This window comes from Cyprinodon tularosa, unplaced genomic scaffold, assembly GCF_016077235.1.
Source record: "Cyprinodon tularosa strain WSP-4 unplaced genomic scaffold, ASM1607723v1 ctg264, whole genome shotgun sequence".
Classification (NCBI taxonomy): Eukaryota; Metazoa; Chordata; class Actinopteri; order Cyprinodontiformes; family Cyprinodontidae; genus Cyprinodon; species Cyprinodon tularosa.
In genome coordinates this window covers 822,556-842,447 of record NW_024038968.1, presented here as the reverse complement: position 1 = coordinate 842,447, position 19,892 = coordinate 822,556, and the positions used below count along the sequence as shown (strand labels likewise).

The 19,892-nt window shown below is 43.9% G+C and overlaps 2 protein-coding genes across 2 annotated transcripts; one reads left to right on the top strand and one right to left on the bottom strand.

Moving 5' to 3' along the window:
* Positions 1-456: 456 nt before the first annotated feature.
* Positions 457-19,892, top strand: znf831 (zinc finger protein 831). The gene is made up of 4 exons (XM_038289154.1): positions 457-604; positions 1,559-5,552; positions 15,597-15,781; positions 17,800-19,892. The coding sequence occupies exons 2-4, from the start codon at positions 1,607-1,609 to the stop codon at positions 18,577-18,579; spliced, it is 4,911 nt and encodes a 1,636-aa protein (XP_038145082.1). The 5' UTR covers positions 457-604; positions 1,559-1,606; the 3' UTR covers positions 18,580-19,892.
* On the bottom strand, positions 8,407-10,915 carry LOC119786070. Its single transcript, XM_038289155.1, has 2 exons — positions 8,791-10,915; positions 8,407-8,547 (listed from the first exon to the last, which is right to left on the bottom strand). Exon 1 carries the CDS (start codon positions 10,810-10,812, stop codon positions 9,100-9,102), a length of 1,713 nt encoding a protein of 570 aa, XP_038145083.1. The 5' UTR covers positions 10,813-10,915; the 3' UTR covers positions 8,407-8,547; positions 8,791-9,099.

Sequence of the window (19,892 nt, the reverse complement as noted above, 5' to 3'; positions counted from 1 at the left end):
GAACTCTGCTGATGGCTCCTTTATGGGTTCAATTAGCTTCTAATCAGGGTGAATAAAAGCGACTTCCAGAAACACGCCTGTCCCTGGTTAGCTTCCAGAATCACTGAACAGCAGCTGCTCCATTAATCAGGAAGTTTGTTTTAATGAGAAAGCAGCTGAAATGCCAGCCTGCTCCATCAGCGTGTTGGAAGTTCACCCGGTGAAGACAGAAAGTGGGCTGTTCTCTGCAGGCTGTGTGGATGTGCGAGGCTGTGTGGGTGGCAGTGAGTGGGTGGGTGGGTGTTAAAGTGAAGTCAGGTACTGTTGAGGCTGAAGTCAGCTGCTCAGGGTAGGTTCTCCCTCCCCTGTCAGGAGGCGCATGCTTTCACTTTGCTACCAAACACTTTCATTTCACTGAGCCTGACTCTCCTGCTGCTCTCTTTGTGTAATCTCTGCCCCCCCCCCCCAGCATGCATCACCTCTCCCTCCATCCCTCCCTCCCTCTCTCTGTGTCTCATTTGCATGTCTTCCGCTTCCTCATCACAAGAAACGGTTCTTGTCAAAGCGAGAAGAGCAGAGGAATGTGGGTGAGAATGAGGCTCCGATCAGGCTGAACATCCCGCTGGTGAGTGAGATCTGCCTGATTCCTCAACTCTTCCTGCTCCCTGTTAGATGCTACCTGTCCTGCTTTCTTCCTGCTCAGCTGCACAGATGGATGATGTTTCTCTATGTTGTTCTAGATTTGAATCATTTTACTTAGTGAAAAATCACTGATTACATCCATAGTTAATTTGTAATTTCACAGGACTAATATTTGCTTATTGTTAATACTTTTTCCTGAACATGCTTTTGGGATCAATTTAAGCCAGTAACACAATCAGGACCTGCAGTTATTAATCCACATTTTAACACTCGCTTCTCTTCAGCCGCAATGGGTGAAACAATGTGAGTTGATTTATATGGTGAGAAGGAAGTGAAAGCAGGTTGAGCTCCACTGCTACATGCAGAGGATAATGTCAGGGGTAAATGGCGTGCACACAGAGTTTTTTGTTTAATGCGACCAGCAGAAAACTTCCCTCTGTACACAACAGCAGAAAGCCTCCATGCTGCGTGGGTGTGCTTATGCTCCTCAGCCAGCAAAAGATGATGCTCCATGCCAACTCAGTGCTTTTAAACCCTCCTTAGCAGAACAAATGGAAATCACTGTTTCACATGCAGAAATGTACCAGACACCTCCACACAATACAGGGAGAGCAGAACCTGGAGGTTTCTGTGACTTTCTGCTCCATTCTCCAGCTTACTTCATCTTTTCTTTTCTCTTCTTAACTTCGCCTCAAACTAAGACGCCTGCTCTTCCCCCCTAACTCATCGCCATAGTGATGCCGTTTAGATGTGGATGTGTTTCTGTTTCGGATACTGGAGGGTAGTGAACATGAGCAGCTCTCTGCGCAGATGAACAGGACTTTTCTGTCTTCATCACCTGCTTAGTTGCTTTCTGTCCTGTCTGACAATCTGCTTGAATAAATCCAGTGGCCCCTGTGGCCAAGAAAAAATTAAAACAAATGTCCTTATCTTACAGGTAATTAGAGACCCGACACTGGCTAATCACGACAGTTTCAGCGTTGCCATGGAGACTGGAAAGCCGGGACTGGCAAGTGTTCCAGTAAATATCAGCTCAGTCGGAGCACAGGCAGAGAAAAGACTGGACATCCAGTCGCCTCTAACGGCGGTTTACATCCAAGCAGTTCCAACTGTGCCTTTACAGCATTACCCTCAACCTCCTGCAGAGGCCAGATTGACGAGCGGCCTCCACCTGACCATGCCAGCTCTCTATGCCAAGGAGACACTCCCCTTCCTGACTCTGCACCTTGCCGGTGACCCGCAGCCTAAGCTGGGATGCAATGGACCTGCTGCTGTTGCTCCGGCAGTCAAACCGAAGTCTGCAGGCAAACACGTGTGTCCTCACTGTGGACGGGATTGCATGAAGCCTAGTGTCCTGGAGAAGCACCTCCGCTGCCACACAGGAGAGCGACCATATCCTTGCACCACCTGTGGAGTATCTTTTAAGACCCAGAGCAACCTGTACAAACACAGACGAACTCAGACACATGCCCGGCAGTCATCGGAATCAGAGCAGAGCAACCCGGGCAGTCTAGACAGCATGTACAGCTCCAGAGAGACATGTTCCTCCAGTTTCTCTCTGGATGAGCAATGTGAGGAGCTGGGTGGTGAGGCAAAGTATACCGAGATGCAAAGTTCTGTCAGCGAACAGAAAGAGCCCAGCTCAACTGCTCCTAATCCAGAAACCAAACTCACACCAGAGGGGGACAAAGGGAAGACAGAAAGTTTAAAACAGTCTTTGACCTGCAGCAGGCACCTCCAGCTTCAGAGACAGGAAGCCACCCTGTTCTCCAAACAGTGGGAAAGCTCTGCATCTAGAGGGAAATCCCAGAGTCACGAAAGCACAGACTCTGGCTTCAGCGAGAGCAGTGATCACTATCCCAGTCCCAACAGTGTCTTAGCTGAAAACAGTGTGGATGACCAATCTAAAGCCAGCAGGGAGAACGATGAGGAGGCCCAGGAAACCGAAGGCCAGGCTGGAAGGGATGACAAAGGCAAGGCGCGGGTGCAGGAGCAGAGGAAGCTGGAGGAGAGAATATCCAAGCTGATTTCAGAGAACACTGCAGTTGTGGAGGACAAAAAACTTGAAAATGTAAGGCCAAGAAAGACTGTATTGTCAAAGCAAGGAAGCATTGACCTTCCCATGCCGTACACCTACAAGGACTCCTTCCACTTTGACATGAGAGCGAGCCCAGCTCAGAATATTGGGCTCCAAAGACAAACCAAGTCTGGACTCTACAGTTCTGTCCCTACTCAGGGCTCCTCCTGCACCGAGCATGGACCCTTAACACGCAGCAACTCCCTGCCTTTCAGCGTTTCCCTCCTGCAGCCAGAGACAAGCAGCCCGACCTTATCAAACCAGAGAGATTATGTAACCGAAAGTTCTGGCAAGATCAACCCAACAGGTTTACTTAAGAAGCCTGTGAACCAGCAATCATCTGTTCACCGCCCACTGGTCCGGCAGACAGCCGTAGACTGCAACCACGCAACAGACAGCCTCCTCACCACTTCATCTGTGGAGGAGGCGTGCACCAGCAGACCCGGCTGTGACGGAGATGGCAGCAACATAGTTGGAGAACCAAACAGTAGAAAGGTCCGGAAGAAGAAAGAACAGAAGTTTGCCTACAACAAGTGGTACATGTACGGGGGTGGAACATTTAAAAAGCTCTACAATACGGACAAAAGTGGAGATACTGCTGCTTTGAAAGGGAGGAAATGTTCAACCAACTTACTTCAGGAGCCAGTTCATGGTCAACAGAAACCGCTTTCAGTGGTCCATAGAGAAACTGCTACAAGATCCGATTCAGCGCCCCTCTCTGCCAATCTTTCTCTGGTCTCCTCTTTGGATCAAACAGCTAACCCTGCGAATGCTCCCCTCAGGAGGCACCTGTCTGCCTCAGAGTTGCAATCACCTGCTGCCAGACCAGCACCTGGCCCCATAATGGAGTCTCTGAGCCAAAGAGAGGCAGGGAGATTATTAAATGTTCCTAAACATTCCCACTCCATGACAGAGCCCTGCGATGGCCAGATTCCATCTGACAGGAAAAAGCAAAAAACTGTGGAAGAAGACATTTCACCTCTGCTGATGGAGACTGACCCAACCACCCCCACTCTACACCCTGCATCTGTCACTGAAGGCACAGCTCCGCAGGAGGCAGATTTTACTTTCATCCCAGCCAAAAAGATCCCAAAGTCTCCCGAGTTAAAAGGATCCCTCCTTGTTTCTCAGATTAGCAATTCAGCAGCTGTTTCAGTGCCTATTGCTGCCAAGAGCAGCTTCCTCCCCAAGTACCAGCTGAAGTTACCAAATGCCCATGAACCCCACCCTATATCTCCATCACAACTAGGGGTTAAACCAAATGCAGTGGAGGGCTATACTCCCACTGCGTTATCTGCTCACTCCAACCAAACCCTGGTGACGGCTTCTGTGAACCTCTTCAGAAACCCGGTCCGTTTACCGTCCATACAAACTCCAGACCACCTTGCCTTACCTTGCACAGTCACAAGTCTGTGTCAAGTCAAAACATCACAACACAGCTACACAATGGCATCTGGTGTATCTGTCATGCAGAGGCAGTTTGCAGCAACCACTATAACCACAAGCTGCTTTCAGGACTATACAAGTGGTCTATGCAGCACTTTAATGCATTGTTCAAAAGCTGGAACTGACTCAGTGCTTGAACAGTCACTGAGATCTCTCGCACCTGCAGCTCCAGTGCTGCATCCGCCCACCACATATAATCAGAAATCAGCTGCCACCATCACAGGCCTTCCACATAATCTCTCCTACCAAGGCTCTAACCCTCCTCAGGGACATGTGCCAGACCCAGCAGAACCTGGAAACAAATCCAGTGTTGACCCAAATGGCCCAGTTGTACCCTGTGGGATTATGCCACTGGACCAACAAGCTCAAAATGTCTTTCATGTTCATACTGCAGACCTCCAGATCTGTCTTCAAATCATATCTGATGAGCAGATGGCTCTCATTGCTCCTCAAATTGAACGTCAGCCGTGTTCTGGTTTGTCACAGATCTGTGATATGGAAGTTATGACACCAGATGGTGTCCGGAAAAATCTCTCAATCAAAACTAGCAATGTCTTAAGTATAAATGAACAACTACAGCATCAAACAGAGAGTGACAGACTGGAGTGTTTAGTTGGACTAAACCAACAGGAGATTAATAGAGGAGATGCTTGTAAAACAGCATTGTTAATCAAATCCATCCCTCCTAAAGCACCAAACTCACACAGCAATGGCCATTCCATCATCGTCACACAGACTCGAAACTCTGCAGGTTGTATTATGGCAACCTCTGCTTCATCCAGAGGCTCAAGGTCAGCAGGGAACCAAACTTCAGAGACCAAACAGGTTCTCTCTGCAAACCCTTGTGCTGAGGAGCATTTCTTATCAAACACAGGACACAAAAGGACTGAAAACATCTCAAAAACACCACCTGGACAAAGGAAAATCAGCGGGGGATCCCTTTCTACCAAAGCAGCAAACCAGAACAGTGGAAATCTGGAGAAAAGCCAACAGGACCCTGAACATCCCAGGACTTCCTGTGGTGCAGATGTGTTTAAAGGATGTGGTGGAGCAGCAATGGGCAAAGTAAGCAGGACAGACAGTTCAGAGTCCCTCAAACAGGCCACCAGTGCCACAGGCATGGATGGAGGAGTCACTCCATTTTTCATGAACAGCTCCAGTGTCAGGAGACAACCCAACCAACAAACAGAACCTCCAGAATGTGTTGGCCAGAGTTCAACCAACCATCCAAACATGAAGCTGAAAGGAGTGGAGCCTTCTGACCAATCATCCTCCACAATAAAACTATGTCCACAACAGACACAGAATGATCAAAGGAAGAAATCCTCTAAAAAACCAGAGGAAATCCCTGTACATTCTGCTTCTGGTCACAGGGAAAGAACCGGAGACACCACAAGCTCCACTGCAGGTATATACACATTACTTTTTCATATTATTAGGCATCTGGATGTTATATATGAGTAAATACACATCATGCAGGAATCCATTTAGACAGACAAGGGGGTACATTGTCAGTCCCTGTAGAGCGGCTGGGATCTATCCACCAGTTAATCCATGATAAGTTACCAGTCCATCATAGGGCAACTGTGGAAAGTACAGGTCAAAAAAACATGCACACATCTGGTCACGCCTGGGGACGATTCAGCGAGGCCATTTAACCTGATTTTTGACTGGAGGGGGAAGCTGCAGTGAGAACCATGCATGAACTCCAGGTTGGGTGGATGCAGTACTTTTTGCTGTGGTACCAACTGCTCCACCGCGTCGACCTGATAAGGAAACAGATAATCTCCTCTGAAGAGGAAGAGCAAAAACTTTTAGGTTTATAGGAAGTGTGGGATATAGACAATGGCTTCCTTTATGGAAAAGCTGGTTATAAATAAGCCCCATCTCACATTAGATATCTGCTATTCCCACAGTGTAAAACATTATTTATATATCCTTCACCAGAATGAAATGATGACTCACATGGTGCAGATCTTTACTGCAAGAAAACAAGAAATGTTGTCGAATTCTACTTACTATACCCTTTAAACTTTTGTACTTTTTATTTGGTTCCTCCAACGCCAGTGCTCTGCTCTGGAAGCTGTAGGCAGAGACCTCATTCCACCACCAGATGGCAGCAGATCCCACTGCTTGCAGAAGGGAATCATCCGGGGGTCTGTTTCACAAAGCTGCTTTAATAAACTTAAAGTTAAAGGAATAGTACACCCAAAACATGATTAGCCTTCATTTTCTACTCACCCCCATGCTGAACAGCACTCTGGAGTACTTTTTTGATATCTCAAATGCATCTGGAGATCTGGGAGGCTTCTTGCTGTCTGCTGACATTCAAATAATGGAGGTCTATGGCGCCCGAGGCAGAAAGGTCCATAAAAGTCCACAAAAAACGTTTCAATATTCCTCCATACTGCTCGTCCAATGTATTCCAAGTGTCCTGAGTGGGTAGCGTCCAGAATTTACTCGAAACGAAGTCATTTAGAATGTTTTTAGAGCATAAACAGTAGTGTATAGGATTTCCTGAAGGGCGCGTTCACGGCGCTACGGAAACCGCGGCAGACCAAACCAGATGAAAGTGCGCATTCAGCTCGGCAAAGAACTCATGCTCTTCCTCAACACTGAAGTCCTCAGACATTTTTCTTTCATTGTTTCTTTCTTTGCACAGGTAAACAGCACATTTCTTCTTCTACGCTTGCATTATCGGCAGAGCAGACGCTGAATGCGCACTTTCATCTGGTTTGGTCTGCCGGCTTCCGTAGCGTCGTGAACGCGCATGTGCGCGCTTTCAGGAAATCCTATACACTACTGTTTATGCTCTAAAAACATTCTAAATGACTTCGTTTCGAGTAAATTCTGGATGCTACCCACTCAGGACACTTGGAATACATTGGACGAGCAGTATGGAGGAATATTGACACGTTTTTGTGGACTTTTATGGACCTTTCTGCCTCGGGCGCCATAGACCTCCATTATTTGAATGTCAGCAGACAGCAAGAAGCCTCCCAGATCTCCAGATGCATTTGAGATATCAAAAAAGTACTCCAGAGTGTTGTTCAGCATGGGGGTGAGTAGAAAATGAAGGCTAATCATGTTTTGGGTGTACTATTCCTTTAAGGGAACTCAGAGTTTTCCATTTCACAAAGAGAGTTTCCTTCATCCTCTGTTTCTGTTGCCATAGTAACATCAGCAGGTTTTCCTCAGTAAACTCGTCCTCTGGCTTCGCTCTCCTAAACTATGGGCCGTTTGTAAAATTCAGCAGTCAAAAATTAGGAGCAATATTCATGTTTATTTAGCGAGTTTTAGGAGAAAATAAGGGGTTTACTTTTTTTGCAAGTAATTTTTTCAGTATATCAGTCATTTATTTATAAAAATCTTACTTTGTTAAATAAATATTGTTTGGAACTAAATATTTAGTTTGCAAATTAAATATTTAGTTTGTTAAATAAATATTCAGCTCCAAATTAAATATTTAATTTGCAAACTAAACATTTTGTTTGTTAAATAAAGATTTAGTTTGGAGCTGAATATTTATTTAGCTAATATGCAAATTAACCTGCCGAAAAGCGGAAGTAAACTACCAAAGTAAAAGCCTCGGAATATCTATACAACAACATTTTTTACTCTTCATCTTCACCTGCTGACAGAATATGAAAATAATCCCAGGAGTTCTTTATGTGCTGTAAATATAACTAAATAAAAATAAAATGATCTCTGCATTTCACTCATATTAAACCAAAAACCAGTAATCTCCTATCCTGTCACTGAGTTGTAGAATCCTCTCCCTATAAATATTTAATTCTCTGTGAATTCATTTCGATGATTCTTTAATAAGATCCTTGTCAGACGGACATGCAATGTTTGTTTGTAAAAACTAATGTGTCTGACTGGCCTAGGGACTGATGTTTTTATGCACTAAACTAGGACCAAAATCTGACTAAATCAGGAAATCAGACAGTGTGATTGAAACTGAGTTTACTGAAGATAACCTGCTGCTGACCAGGTTAGCTCTGCAGGATGTTACTATGGCAACAGAAACAGATGTTTTGGAAAATCTGCTTTGAGAAACGGATGGTCCAAATTCATCACTATTAGGCAGTCTTTAGATCTATTCAAAGAATGTAACGGCATCCAGAAAAACAACCAAACAAGTTTTGAGATGTTTTTTTTTTTATAGTTGGATTTCATTTTTTGTTAAAGTGGGAAAAACTTGACAAAAATTTTAATGTACAAACAACTGAGTTTATTTAAGTGCTATTTATCTGTGGGTGTCGAGTTATTTTGGGGTTTGTCTGCCTGAACTCGACCAGGCTTGGCACAGAGGACGCAGGAAACAACTCAGATCAACTTAGTCACTTCTTTTATTTGACTTTTGTCATTTTCTGTTGAATCATAAGCAGGTTGATAACCTCAACAAAGAAAAGAAAAACAAACAGATATTAGTTCCACCATGAACCATAGTCACACATGCAAACATGTATAGTTCTCTACATTAGACTTAGTATAATACAGATTAAATTAAACATTCCTCCTCTCATTTATTTTCTCTCATTTCTGATCTAATTTCTTAAATTAAACATTCTGATCAGTATCATCAATCTCATTTCATGATTTACTAGAACATAAGTGTGAAAATGAAGTAAAATACATACCAGTAGCGTCTCTGTGCTCCACTGACTCAACCACACCCAGGGCAAACAAACAAAAGGCCCATCAGGTGCTCAACCAAGGCTAATCAACCTAGAGCTTCTTGCTCTCTACTCTCTCTCTGAACACCATGTGAACACTTAGGCTCTCTACTGCCCTCTGACACACTCCATGCACAAAGTAGACATCATCACATCCCAGAGTGAAAAATAATAAAAGAAAAACATGAAAAATAAACAGCATAAAGCATATAACCCAACACCTCCCACTTGAGCTCCTGGTTAATGAACCCAAGGAGGTCACACTATTGTCTCTTAATGTTGCTCCTCAATAGGAAGCAGAACCACCAGGCGTCTGACATCCCTGTGAACGATGGTGGAGGGGATTCTGGATGAGAGTTTATCTGTGTTTTTCCTTTGCTTGTGCAGTGTCCCTCCTTTACTCATTGGAACAGGGTAGCTTGGAAAAGTCCTCACATTCACATCCCTCACGACTCCTCTTTGGTCAGGATTTACACTGACAACTCTGCCAAGCTTGTATCGGCCTCTTAAAGCGTTTTGATCCGCCAGCCACACAACATCTCCCACTGTGACATTCCGCCGCTTTGTGTGCCATTTGCTTTTGATGAACAGGTTGGGACCAGCCAGCTCACACCACTTTCTCCAGAACCTGCTGACTTCTTGCTGGATACTTTGGAACTTGTTTACACTTTCCTTGGCATGGGCAGCAACTTCTCCAGCTGACTTCTTAGGCCACTCCTCCACTGGCCACTTCAAAAACTCTGGCCCGTTTTGCCACACAGATCCTTCCTTCAGATCTCTTGCTGTGCTTCCTCTAGTCATTATATCGGCAATGTTCAGTTCCCCATGTCTCTTAAAATACTTCCTGAGCCTGGCTGCAAAAACGGCTCCACAGATCTCGGCCTTTGCCGCTTCTCCCTTTTGATCCAGCGGGGTCAGCTTGGCCTTTGCTTCCACAAAACGGACGTCAACTCCTCTCTCTGTATCCCACCTCAGGTACATCACTGCTCCATAGGTTTTATCACTCCCATCTGAGAAGGTTATTCCCCACGGTTTCCCTCTCCAGTCAGCTGGTGTGATGCTTCTGTGGAATTTAATACGCCCAAGCTCTACATATTCTTCAAATATCTTAATGGCTTCTTCTCTTAGACCTTCTGAAAGCGGTTTATCCCAGGTCTCTCGAGTCATCTTTCCACCTCCAGCCTCTTGGAAGGCCTTCCTTACAAGGATTGCTCCCTTCTGTTTTACTGGTGTGACTAGCCCAATTGGGTCATAAAGCCCAGCTACCTGACTAAGCAGCTCTCTCCTGCTCAGTGGATCAGGTGTTTCCAGTCTCACATTCTCCTTGTTAAGATGCTCACCCAGTCTAACCTTTCTTTTCCTCTTGGAAAAGTTGATTGATGTCATCATGTAAAGCATGTCCTCCTCCGCCTGATACCCAACACCCAGGGCCTTGTTGTCTTCAGCCCTCATCTGGTTTGGAAGGATGATTGTTGCTGCTTTTTGTGCTGCTGCCTCCAGCTCTTGTGGGATTCCCCCTGCAGCAACCTGCCTCCCACTTTGGCCTGACCACACCCAAGGTTTGAGAAAGAAGCCTCCTGCCTTCAAGATGTCCTCCACTCCTTGTGTGATTTCGATCAGTTCCTCCAGACTGTTGTGGGATGTTAGGATGTCATCCACATAGCTATCCTCTTCCAGAATCCTGCACTCCTCCTTCAGGTGAGCAAAGATGGATAGTCTTGCTGTCTCACGCATAGCGAGCTGTGCTATGCACCCAGCTGGTCTGTCTCCTATGTTTACCCGTGTGATGGCATATTCTTTTATATCTTCCTCTGGCTTGTCCCTCCAGAGAAATCGGTGTAGATGCATTTCACGTTCCTCCAGCCACACTGAATTATACATCTTTTTGATGTCACCAAGGGCTGCATACACACCTCTTCTGAACCTTAGCAGGACAGCTCTAATTGGGTTTAAAACATCTGGCCCCTTTAAAAGAAGGTCATTCATGCTCACGCCTTTGAATTTTTGGCTACTATTCCACACCAATCGCACTGGGGTCGTGACTGAGCGAGGGTTAGGTGCTACCAAGTGGCTTACGTACCACACCGGCCCCTTCCAGTTTCTTCTCATCCCCTCAGTGAGTTCCATGGCAGCATGACGTTCAACCATCTCATGTACTTGCGCTGTGTATGCAGCTTTCCATTCAGGCTCTCTCTCCAATTGCCTTTCTGTTCTTAAAAATGTGGCTTCCACTGCACTCCTGTTGTTGGGGAGAGAGGCAGGGTCTTCAACCCATGGATACCTTGCATCCCAGTGTGGTGAGTTCACGTGAGTATCTTCCTTCCTGATGTACGTGAGACCTCTTTTAATGATCTCAAGTTCTTTTTCCTCTGCCAGGGTCATTTCCTTCCCTCCTGGTTGGCAATTTCCACATCTGCACCCCCCACATCTCGGTTCACAGGCTGCCCCAATACTCTCCAATCTCCACCATTCAGGAAACTCACTGTTAGTGGCTCTTGTAAAATTTACATTAGCCTGATGCTCCTTTTTTAGGAGGGAATCCTCTGCTTCAGATGTGTCTCTGAGAATCTCCTCATATTTGACAGCAGCTGTTCTCATGGACCGGGCGAAGTGGGTTCTTGACCCATGGGCTGCCACTTCTGCATCTTCAAAGAGATCAGGATGTGCTCCTCCCACTGTCTTCCCGAGTGGACTCTCCCACAAGACGAGGTCCCCAACCACTCTCTTCCTTTGAGGAGCAAGCCTTCCCTCTCTGTGGCTGATAAGAAGCTCGACATCTTTTGGTCTTCTTAGCTCCTCCAGCTCAACCTCTGGGAAGAATTCTTTTAACCTCTCAGGTTCTATTACTTTGTGCACCTTGGCGATATCATCCAGCCCGTAACAGACCATTTCATGTGCTCTTTCCTTGCCTTTGGGTGTCTTGATCCTGACTCTGAGAAGGTACCTCTTTGTGTTCACTCTCATAGTCATCCCACCAACACCATACAAAACCAAGGTTACATCTTCACTTCGTAACCTCAGCCTGTCAGCAGCCTTATGGGTAATGTAGTTTGTGTCAGATGCAAGATCCACCAGTGTTCCCACCTTCTGTCCTGCATTAGCGGTGACCTCCATCAGCATCAAAATAACAGGAAGCTCACAGAGCCCATTTCTTATCAAAAGCTCTGACTGTTTTTTGTTTGTGTTAGCTGACCGGGCAATACTGTTGGTGAATGCATCTCTGCATCTCTCTGCCATCTCAGGGGTAAGTTCAGACAGAAAACGTTCCTGTTCTTCAGTCAGCTTGCATTTCCCCACACTGCTTTTCCTGCTGGTTTCAATGCTAACTTTGCTGTTGCTCCCAACTGGACAGAGGAGATAATGGTGATCAGAGGTTCCATCTTTGTTACAGTCTTTATTTCTGCACAGGTAGGTGTCCTTGCAGGAATTACTGACATCATGCAATCCGAGGCATTTCTTGCATGCACCTAGCTTCTTTAATGCCGCCTTTTTCTCCTGAAGTTTCAATCCTCTAAACTTCTTACAGAAGAAGATCTTGTCATGATGCCTCCAGTCATCACACACTGCACACACTTCCCCCATTTCTTTCTTTGCCATCTTGGTAGAAGCATAACTTTTCTCAGGTTTCCTTCCTGGGCAGTAGTCTGGTCTCTCTCTCTTCTCCACACTTTTGAGCTGCTCAAGTCTCTCCAGGACGCCTTCCTGCTTTTTTAGGAACTTCAGGAGCAGATCAAAGTGGTTCTCTGGGGTGACATTATTGCTTGACTCTAGCATGAAGATCAACCAGTCTCTTTTCACAAAATCAGGTAATTTACACTCTATTGTCCTGATGACCAACGGGTTCCTCATCGCACCGGAGCTCCCCAGCTCTGTCAGATCTGCTAGGGCTTTTTCCACAGTCTGAATTACTTCGATGACTTTCCTTGGTTGATTTCCCTTCACAGGAGCCATTTTCTCTAATTCTTCTAGGATTTCTAGGACAATTGTTGCCTTATTGCCGAACCTGTTCTCCATGACTCTGAAGATCTCATCAGCAGTAGTGTAGGTTGACAGTCTGAGATCCTTCATTATTTTGTCTTCAATGCTGCTGAGGAGTTGAATTTTCTTGACCTCTGCTGACCCAGATGGCTCTCCTTGTCTCTGAAGATTCTCCCAATCCTTTCTCCATCTGTGATAATCTCTGTTGTTTCCACTGAAGGTAGGAAGAGCTGTCGGTTTAATCCTCACCATAGGTACTGCTTGTATTGGACCTCCAGCCACCACATTTGCAGGTTGCGCAGCACTTGCTTCCTCTGCAACTCTCCGTGCAGTGGCAAATTCAGCTTTCCTCAGTTCAAGCCTACTGCTGGTTCCTTTGAGATCTCTGATCCTGCCATCAAGATCTCTTTTCTCCAACCCAGGGATCCATCGCTCCCACTTCGACATGGCCTTGATGACCTCCTTCATCCTCTTCTCCAGGAGACTTAGATGCACCTCGTACCCCTCCAGGTGAGTACTCTGAACAGGTAGGCTTCCTGCTACATCAGCACTTTCCTCTGCCACCAGGATTGCAGCTGTGATTTCGTCTTGACCATACTTTGACCACAGGTTCTTCTGGATGATTCCACACACCTCATTAAACCTTGTTTCAGCCTCACCAACAGTCTTTTCTATATCACTTTCCAGCTGCTCTTCAAGGCCCGCCTCTTCTTCTTTTGTTGCCTCAGCCAGCAATCCAATCCTGTATTCATCGTTTGCTTCAGATATATTTCTTAGACAGACTGAAAGCTTATTGAATTCCTCCCGTAGCTCTTCTTCAACCATGCCATCTGCTCCTTTACTTATAAAGTTGGCTTGTCTGGTGAAGCTGCTTTTTGCAGTGGTCCTCTCTCTTTTGAGCTGTTTGACCATCTTCTCCAGAATATCTTCTGCCATTTTAGACTTTGTTGACACTCACAGCTTGCACCCTTGCGTCTACAGCTTTACACTGGACCCGTTTATCTCTTTGTCCAGGCTGCCCGACTGGTTATCAACTGTCGAGTTATTTTGGGGTTTGTCTGCCTGAACTCGACCAGGCTTGGCACAGAGGACGCAGGAAACAACTCAGATCAACTTAGTCACTTCTTTTATTTGACTTTTGTCATTTTCTGTTGAATCATAAGCAGGTTGATAACCTCAACAAAGAAAAGAAAAACAAACAGATATTAGTTCCACCATGAACCATAGTCACACATGCAAACATGTATAGTTCTCTACATTAGACTTAGTATAATACAGATTAAATTAAACATTCCTCCTCTCATTTATTTTCTCTCATTTCTGATCTAATTTCTTAAATTAAACATTCTGATCAGTATCATCAATCTCATTTCATGATTTACTAGAACATAAGTGTGAAAATGAAGTAAAATACATACCAGTAGCGTCTCTGTGCTCCACTGACTCAACCACACCCAGGGCAAACAAACAAAAGGCCCATCAGGTGCTCAACCAAGGCTAATCAACCTAGAGCTTCTTGCTCTCTACTCTCTCTCTGAACACCATGTGAACACTTAGGCTCTCTACTGCCCTCTGACACACTCCATGCACAAAGTAGACATCATCACATCCCAGAGTGAAAAATAATAAAAGAAAAACATGAAAAATAAACAGCATAAAGCATATAACCCAACAGTGGGGCTTAAAGGAATAGTACACCCAAAACATGATTAGCCTTCATTTTCTACTCACCCCCATGCTGAAACAACACTCTGGAGTACTTTTTTGATATCTCAAATGCATCTGGAGATCTGGGAGGCTTCTTGCTGTCTGCTGACATTCAAATAATGGAGGTCTATGGCGCCCGAGGCAGAAAGGTCCATAAAAGTCCACAAAAAACGTGTCAATATTCCTCCATACTGCTCGTCCAATGTATTCCAAGTGTCCTGAGTGGGTAGCGTCCAGAATTTACTCGAAACAAAGTCATTTAGAATGTTTTTAGAGCATAAACAGTAGTGTATAGGATTTCCTAAAAGCGCGTTCACGAGTCTACGGAAACCGCGGCAGACCAAACCAGATGAAAGTGCGCATTCAGCGTCTGCTCTGCCGATAATGCAAGCGTAGAAGAAGAAATGTGCTGTTTACCTGTGCAAAGAAAGAAACAACGAAAGAAAAATGTCTGAGGACTTCAGTGTTGAGGAAGAGCATGAGTTCTTTGCCGAGCTGAATGCGCACTTTCATCTGGTTTGGTCTGCCGCGGTTTCCGTAGACTCGTGAACGCGCTTTCAGGAAATCCTATACACTACTGTTTATGCTCTAAAAACGTTCTAAATGACTTCGTTTCGAGTAAATTCTGGACGCTACCCACTCAGGACACTTGGAATACATTGGACGAGCAGTATGGAGGAATATTGACACGTTTTTTGTGGACTTTTATGGACCTTTCTGCCTCGGGCGCCATAGACCTCCATTATTTGAATGTCAGCAGACAGCAAGAAGCCTCCCAGATCTCCAGATGCATTTGAGATATTAAAAAAGTACTCCAGAGTGTTGTTCAGCATGGGGGGGAGTAGAAAATGAAGGCTAATCATGTTTTGGGTGTACTATTCCTTTAAGCGTCTGACTGAACACCTTGTATCATTCCACACTGTCTTGTAAACATCTGGATGTTGATCTGCAAAGTTTTGGGAAATTCTCAAAAACTCTCAGTTTTAGTATAAATGTCTATAAAAGCAAGGAGGCGATTCTCCTTTGAAATGATGGGTCCCAGTTAGAATCCGATGGTTTAACCAGGCCCGTTTCTGTTGTGGAAGGGATTACAGAGGAAGCCCTGAAGGATCAGGAACATAAGGAGACACCAGAGGGTGCAGACTGCAAAGCAGAGCTGAAACAAGAGGAGCTGCAGTCAGAGCATCGGGGAGGATACGACCTGACCGAGAAGGACCAGAAGCCCCACAACGTTCCAGAGGTGGCTGGAGCGGACAGGACTAGGCCAAGGGTGAGATTAAAACATGTTTATAGAGGTTACGAGGGAATGCAAACACTGTCCAGTTCCTAAAACCTACACACTGGATTTAAAAACCGTGGATTGACAATTATCCATTAAAAAGCGAAAAGGACTGTTTACAAACAAATAAGCAGCAATTAAGAACAGGGATGTTGATGAACAGGTTAATGGGGTCATTAGGATCTTCAGTCCACCAGCTGCAGCGAGGAAAGAAAGAACTTTGGTAGGGACACTGTTGGTCTGCAGTTTGATTGGTCTGACGTCATTGGTACCTTTGAAAAAATATTCATGCTTAATGTGAGCATCAGGGCACATTTTGTTTAAAGAGAACAGCAGCATTTCTTGCTACATTAATATAAATCTTATTAGCACTACATGCTCTAGATGTTGTTAATCAATGTTTGAAGCATCACTGGCTCTGATGAATGTGGAATTAGGAGTTTTTTCCACTTTGAAAAGGTTTGCATTCAAACCTACAAGCGACTAAGACAGAAAGTAAATACGTTCCTATTTAACCAAACATAGTCTAAATATGTCTGTTATATGTGGATTTATCCTGCATTTTCTTTTGAAGAAATAGAATTTTGCAGAGGTAAACAGAGGTAAAACCCATTTTTTATCTAATCTGCTCTCTCTGTGTCATGCAAAATAATACATTAAAGGGAAGGTAAATAAATGTATTTACATTTTCACTGGAACTATAAGAGGAACTGACACTGAGCGTTTAAAATATTAACTTCATTATACAAGTTGTACATCTGTGCTGTAGTTACTCTGTCGCCCATTTCACGTATTTTATCTTGGGCTGAAACAATTAATCATATTAATCGATTGTTTAAATAATCGTCACCTAATTTATTAATTGATTAATCGTTAACTGAAGTATAGGGCCACTAAAATGTACCTTCAGCTGATAGAGCAACCCACTTAGAGCAGGAATTATAAGATTGTTAAAAAATATGTAAACATTTTGCATTTAAGATCAAAAAAAAAATTTTTGTTTGTCAATATTCTCCATTCAGAACTCCTCAAAAGTGGCTTAATTTAGTAAAAAATCTTCTTTAAGGAACCTTTGGCTAAAAATAATCGACAGATTAATCAATTTGCAGAATAATCATTAGTTTCAGCCCTAATTTTATGGTAACTTTCCAAACACATTTCTTCCATCATGCAGCACTGAAGGGCAGCTGCTTCACATTAAGGCATTATATCTGGGTTTCCTACAATCATATAATATTTCTTTTATAAAAGTGTGTTTTTAATAGTAAAGGATTAAATGTAATAACCTTTTATCCTATATTGTTACTGTCTGACTGTTTAAATAGCTCCTTATGTCTATTTTCTTTTTAGTGGCATCATCTACAAACGCAACACTAAGAATTAGCCTAAGTTTATTCAAATATAAAATCACTTTTAACAGTATAAAAGACAATTTAACACTATCTTATCTGTAATGTAATAGTATCCAAAATAAACAGCCAGATTCCAGCATTATTTACCAAACGTTAATGTTTGTACTCATTTACTTATGGACCGTGTGGAAATCTAGAAACATAGAATCAGTGTAAATAGAGTTGCTCTGTTTGTCTTTGTCGTATTTTTAGAAGTAGAAGTCAGTTAAATAGAACTATTTTTATCTTTAAGAAAAAAAAGTGGATATTTAGCATCCTTCTTGAGTTTTTATGTTCTACAAAAGAGATAACAGCTGTTATTTATACCTGAGCTGCCTTTAAAAATAAATGTATTAAGGATTTTAACCATTTAAAATCATTTATCTGACACGGCACCGCTCTTAGCCAATCATTCCATGCATTTATTTTTAGCTCGTTTGATTGGATATTGTGCTGCAGCCCAGAAGAAACGGGAAAAATAGGCGTCAGGACGCCGGACAGAGCAATGAACATCTGGACTGGCTTAAAGCCGGACATCTGGCCACTCTACTAATGACAGCAACTTTATAATGCTAATATTTATATGGTGGTTTATTTTTGTCTATTCTTTTATTTCAGGAAGAAGAAATAAACGTTCGTGTGGATCCCCTGAAAATCGCACATCTGTCTGAACAGGATTTAGAGGCGCTTTGCCAGAGAAATCCACAAATATCTGAACATCAAACCACAAACATCTCCCAGGACTCTGACCTGGCTGCCAGCAGCACCCATACCCGCCGTCTAGACTGCCCACCGCTGGAAATCAACCATCTCTATCCACCACAGAAGAACTGGGACACAAGCACCGTCCTCTACGACCAGCAGATGCAGATCTCACATGCACCGAACATGAACCATCGGGCTTCTTTATGTGCTGAGCCCAGCTGTCAGTCAACTAAAAGCACGATGAGTGTTTCAGCTCAGCAGGACTTTAACTGCAGGACAGCTGAGAGCTGCTCTGATATTTTCACTGGAGACAGAACAAAAAACCCAAGTGTCTTACCAGATTTCAGAACGCTGTCCTCTACGTGTTTAAGTCAGGTTACCAAAGTCTGCAGGAGTTCAGATGAGATGACAGGAGAAATGTTGCAGGACGAGCAGATTCCTGTCGCTTCATCACAGCCGTTTCTGGAAGCTGGTAAGAAGCAAGTCTCTGCAGAAACACTCAAGGACTTCCCCGACCAGAACCGTGACTCTGGGAGAAACAAGTACCAGTCCATTCTCATGATCGGGTCCTTTCATGGCTACCAAGCCGCAGACTGCCTGCCCAGCGGCGTGAGGCCTGTGCCGAGCGTTCCAGACAATTCAGAAGACACCAGCAGCAGTGATGATGAGGGAAAGCTAATCATCGAGCTCTAGATGCATAGATGAAATATTTCACACTCTTATTGTTCTTGTGTATATTTTTCCCACTCAGGAGACAAAAATAAGAAGAATGGGCATAAATTTAGACAAACAGTGCAAGTCGATGTGCACCTCTGGAGCTTGGACATGACCTTTGATCTTTACATACATTTCCTCTGACTGTGAAAGTTATCTTGTGGTGATACTGTAAAAAGTGAATGAAGCTGTTACTCCAAACTGGGTTTCATGGTAGTTCTGTGGCTCCTTTCATACATGAACTCTTCTGTTGTTGACTCAGAAAACAGGAACACGTGGAGTCAAGGTTTTGTCCAGTGCAGTGGTCATTTCGTCAACCAGAATGGGATACAGAGATGTCATCTGAAGAGGAAGAGGTGAAGGTGCACATGGAGTCAACGCCCCCTTTTCCCGTGACGATGACGAGACGAAAACGCACAAAAATTGTTTCCAGAAAATAAAAATATGAAGAAAATAAAAACGTATTTTTATCAACGAGACTAAGTCCAGACAAAATTTATGAGCCATGAACGAATGGACATTAAAAATGTAATTGTTTATAATGAATTTGTAATTGACTAAAATGACAAAAATTTGACTAAGACTAAAATAGATTTTCGTCATTTAGACTAAGCCTAAGACTAAATTAAAAAAAAGCAAAACGAAAGAAAAACGAAACGAAAAACTAAATTAACACTGGTCCAGTGGCAGCTGGCCAATAGAGGGCGCTAGGGCGCCGCCCCACAAGCCCAATCACCTTCATTAAGACAAAAAAATAAATAAAATAAAATTATAAAAATAAAACATTTTTGAAATATGGTAATATATAATTTGAAGCAAAAATGTTCCCCCATAGAGTCTCATTAAAAGTTGTCCATGCGCAGTAGGTCGTCTGCAATACAGAAGTATAGGAGAGCTCTGGCTGCAGCTAAGCTTGAAGAGAACTGGAAATGAAACCCTTTGGACCGGATCAGCCAAACATCAAAATTAATCAGCAGTCTAAAGACAGATGGAGACGTTTCACTCTGTCTTTTTCCAGGACCTGGTTTAGCTACAAGGCTAGGCTAACTGCATGCAGCGAGGCTAACGCTGTGTTCTGCTTTTCCTGCCTCTGTCATGATGGGTTCACTGGTGTGACCCAATTATGCAGAACACCACTGAGACGGAAACTGGAGTAAAAGGTTTAACAGAGTTTATTGTCATAAGCACTGAGATAATGACTGGTTCAGGGTCAGGCCTGGGAGACTGGTTCACCGGAGTCTGCGTGAGAGACAGTTCAGTTAGCGTAGCGCATAGGAGTTTGATTCTTGACA

Excerpts from the sequence above, each read along its gene's own strand:
- LOC119786070 (XM_038289155.1), bottom strand. The coding sequence starts at position 10,812 with ATGAATGACCTTCTTTTAAAGGGGCCAGATGTTTTAAACCCAATTAGA.
- znf831 (XM_038289154.1), top strand. The coding sequence starts at position 1,607 with ATGGAGACTGGAAAGCCGGGACTGGCAAGTGTTCCAGTAAATATCAGC. Across the intron at positions 5,553-15,596 it reads CACCACAAGCTCCACTGCAG|GGATTACAGAGGAAGCCCTG; the intron begins GTATATACACAT and ends CTGTTGTGGAAG. Across the intron at positions 15,782-17,799 it reads CGGACAGGACTAGGCCAAGG|GAAGAAGAAATAAACGTTCG; the intron begins GTGAGATTAAAA and ends CTTTTATTTCAG.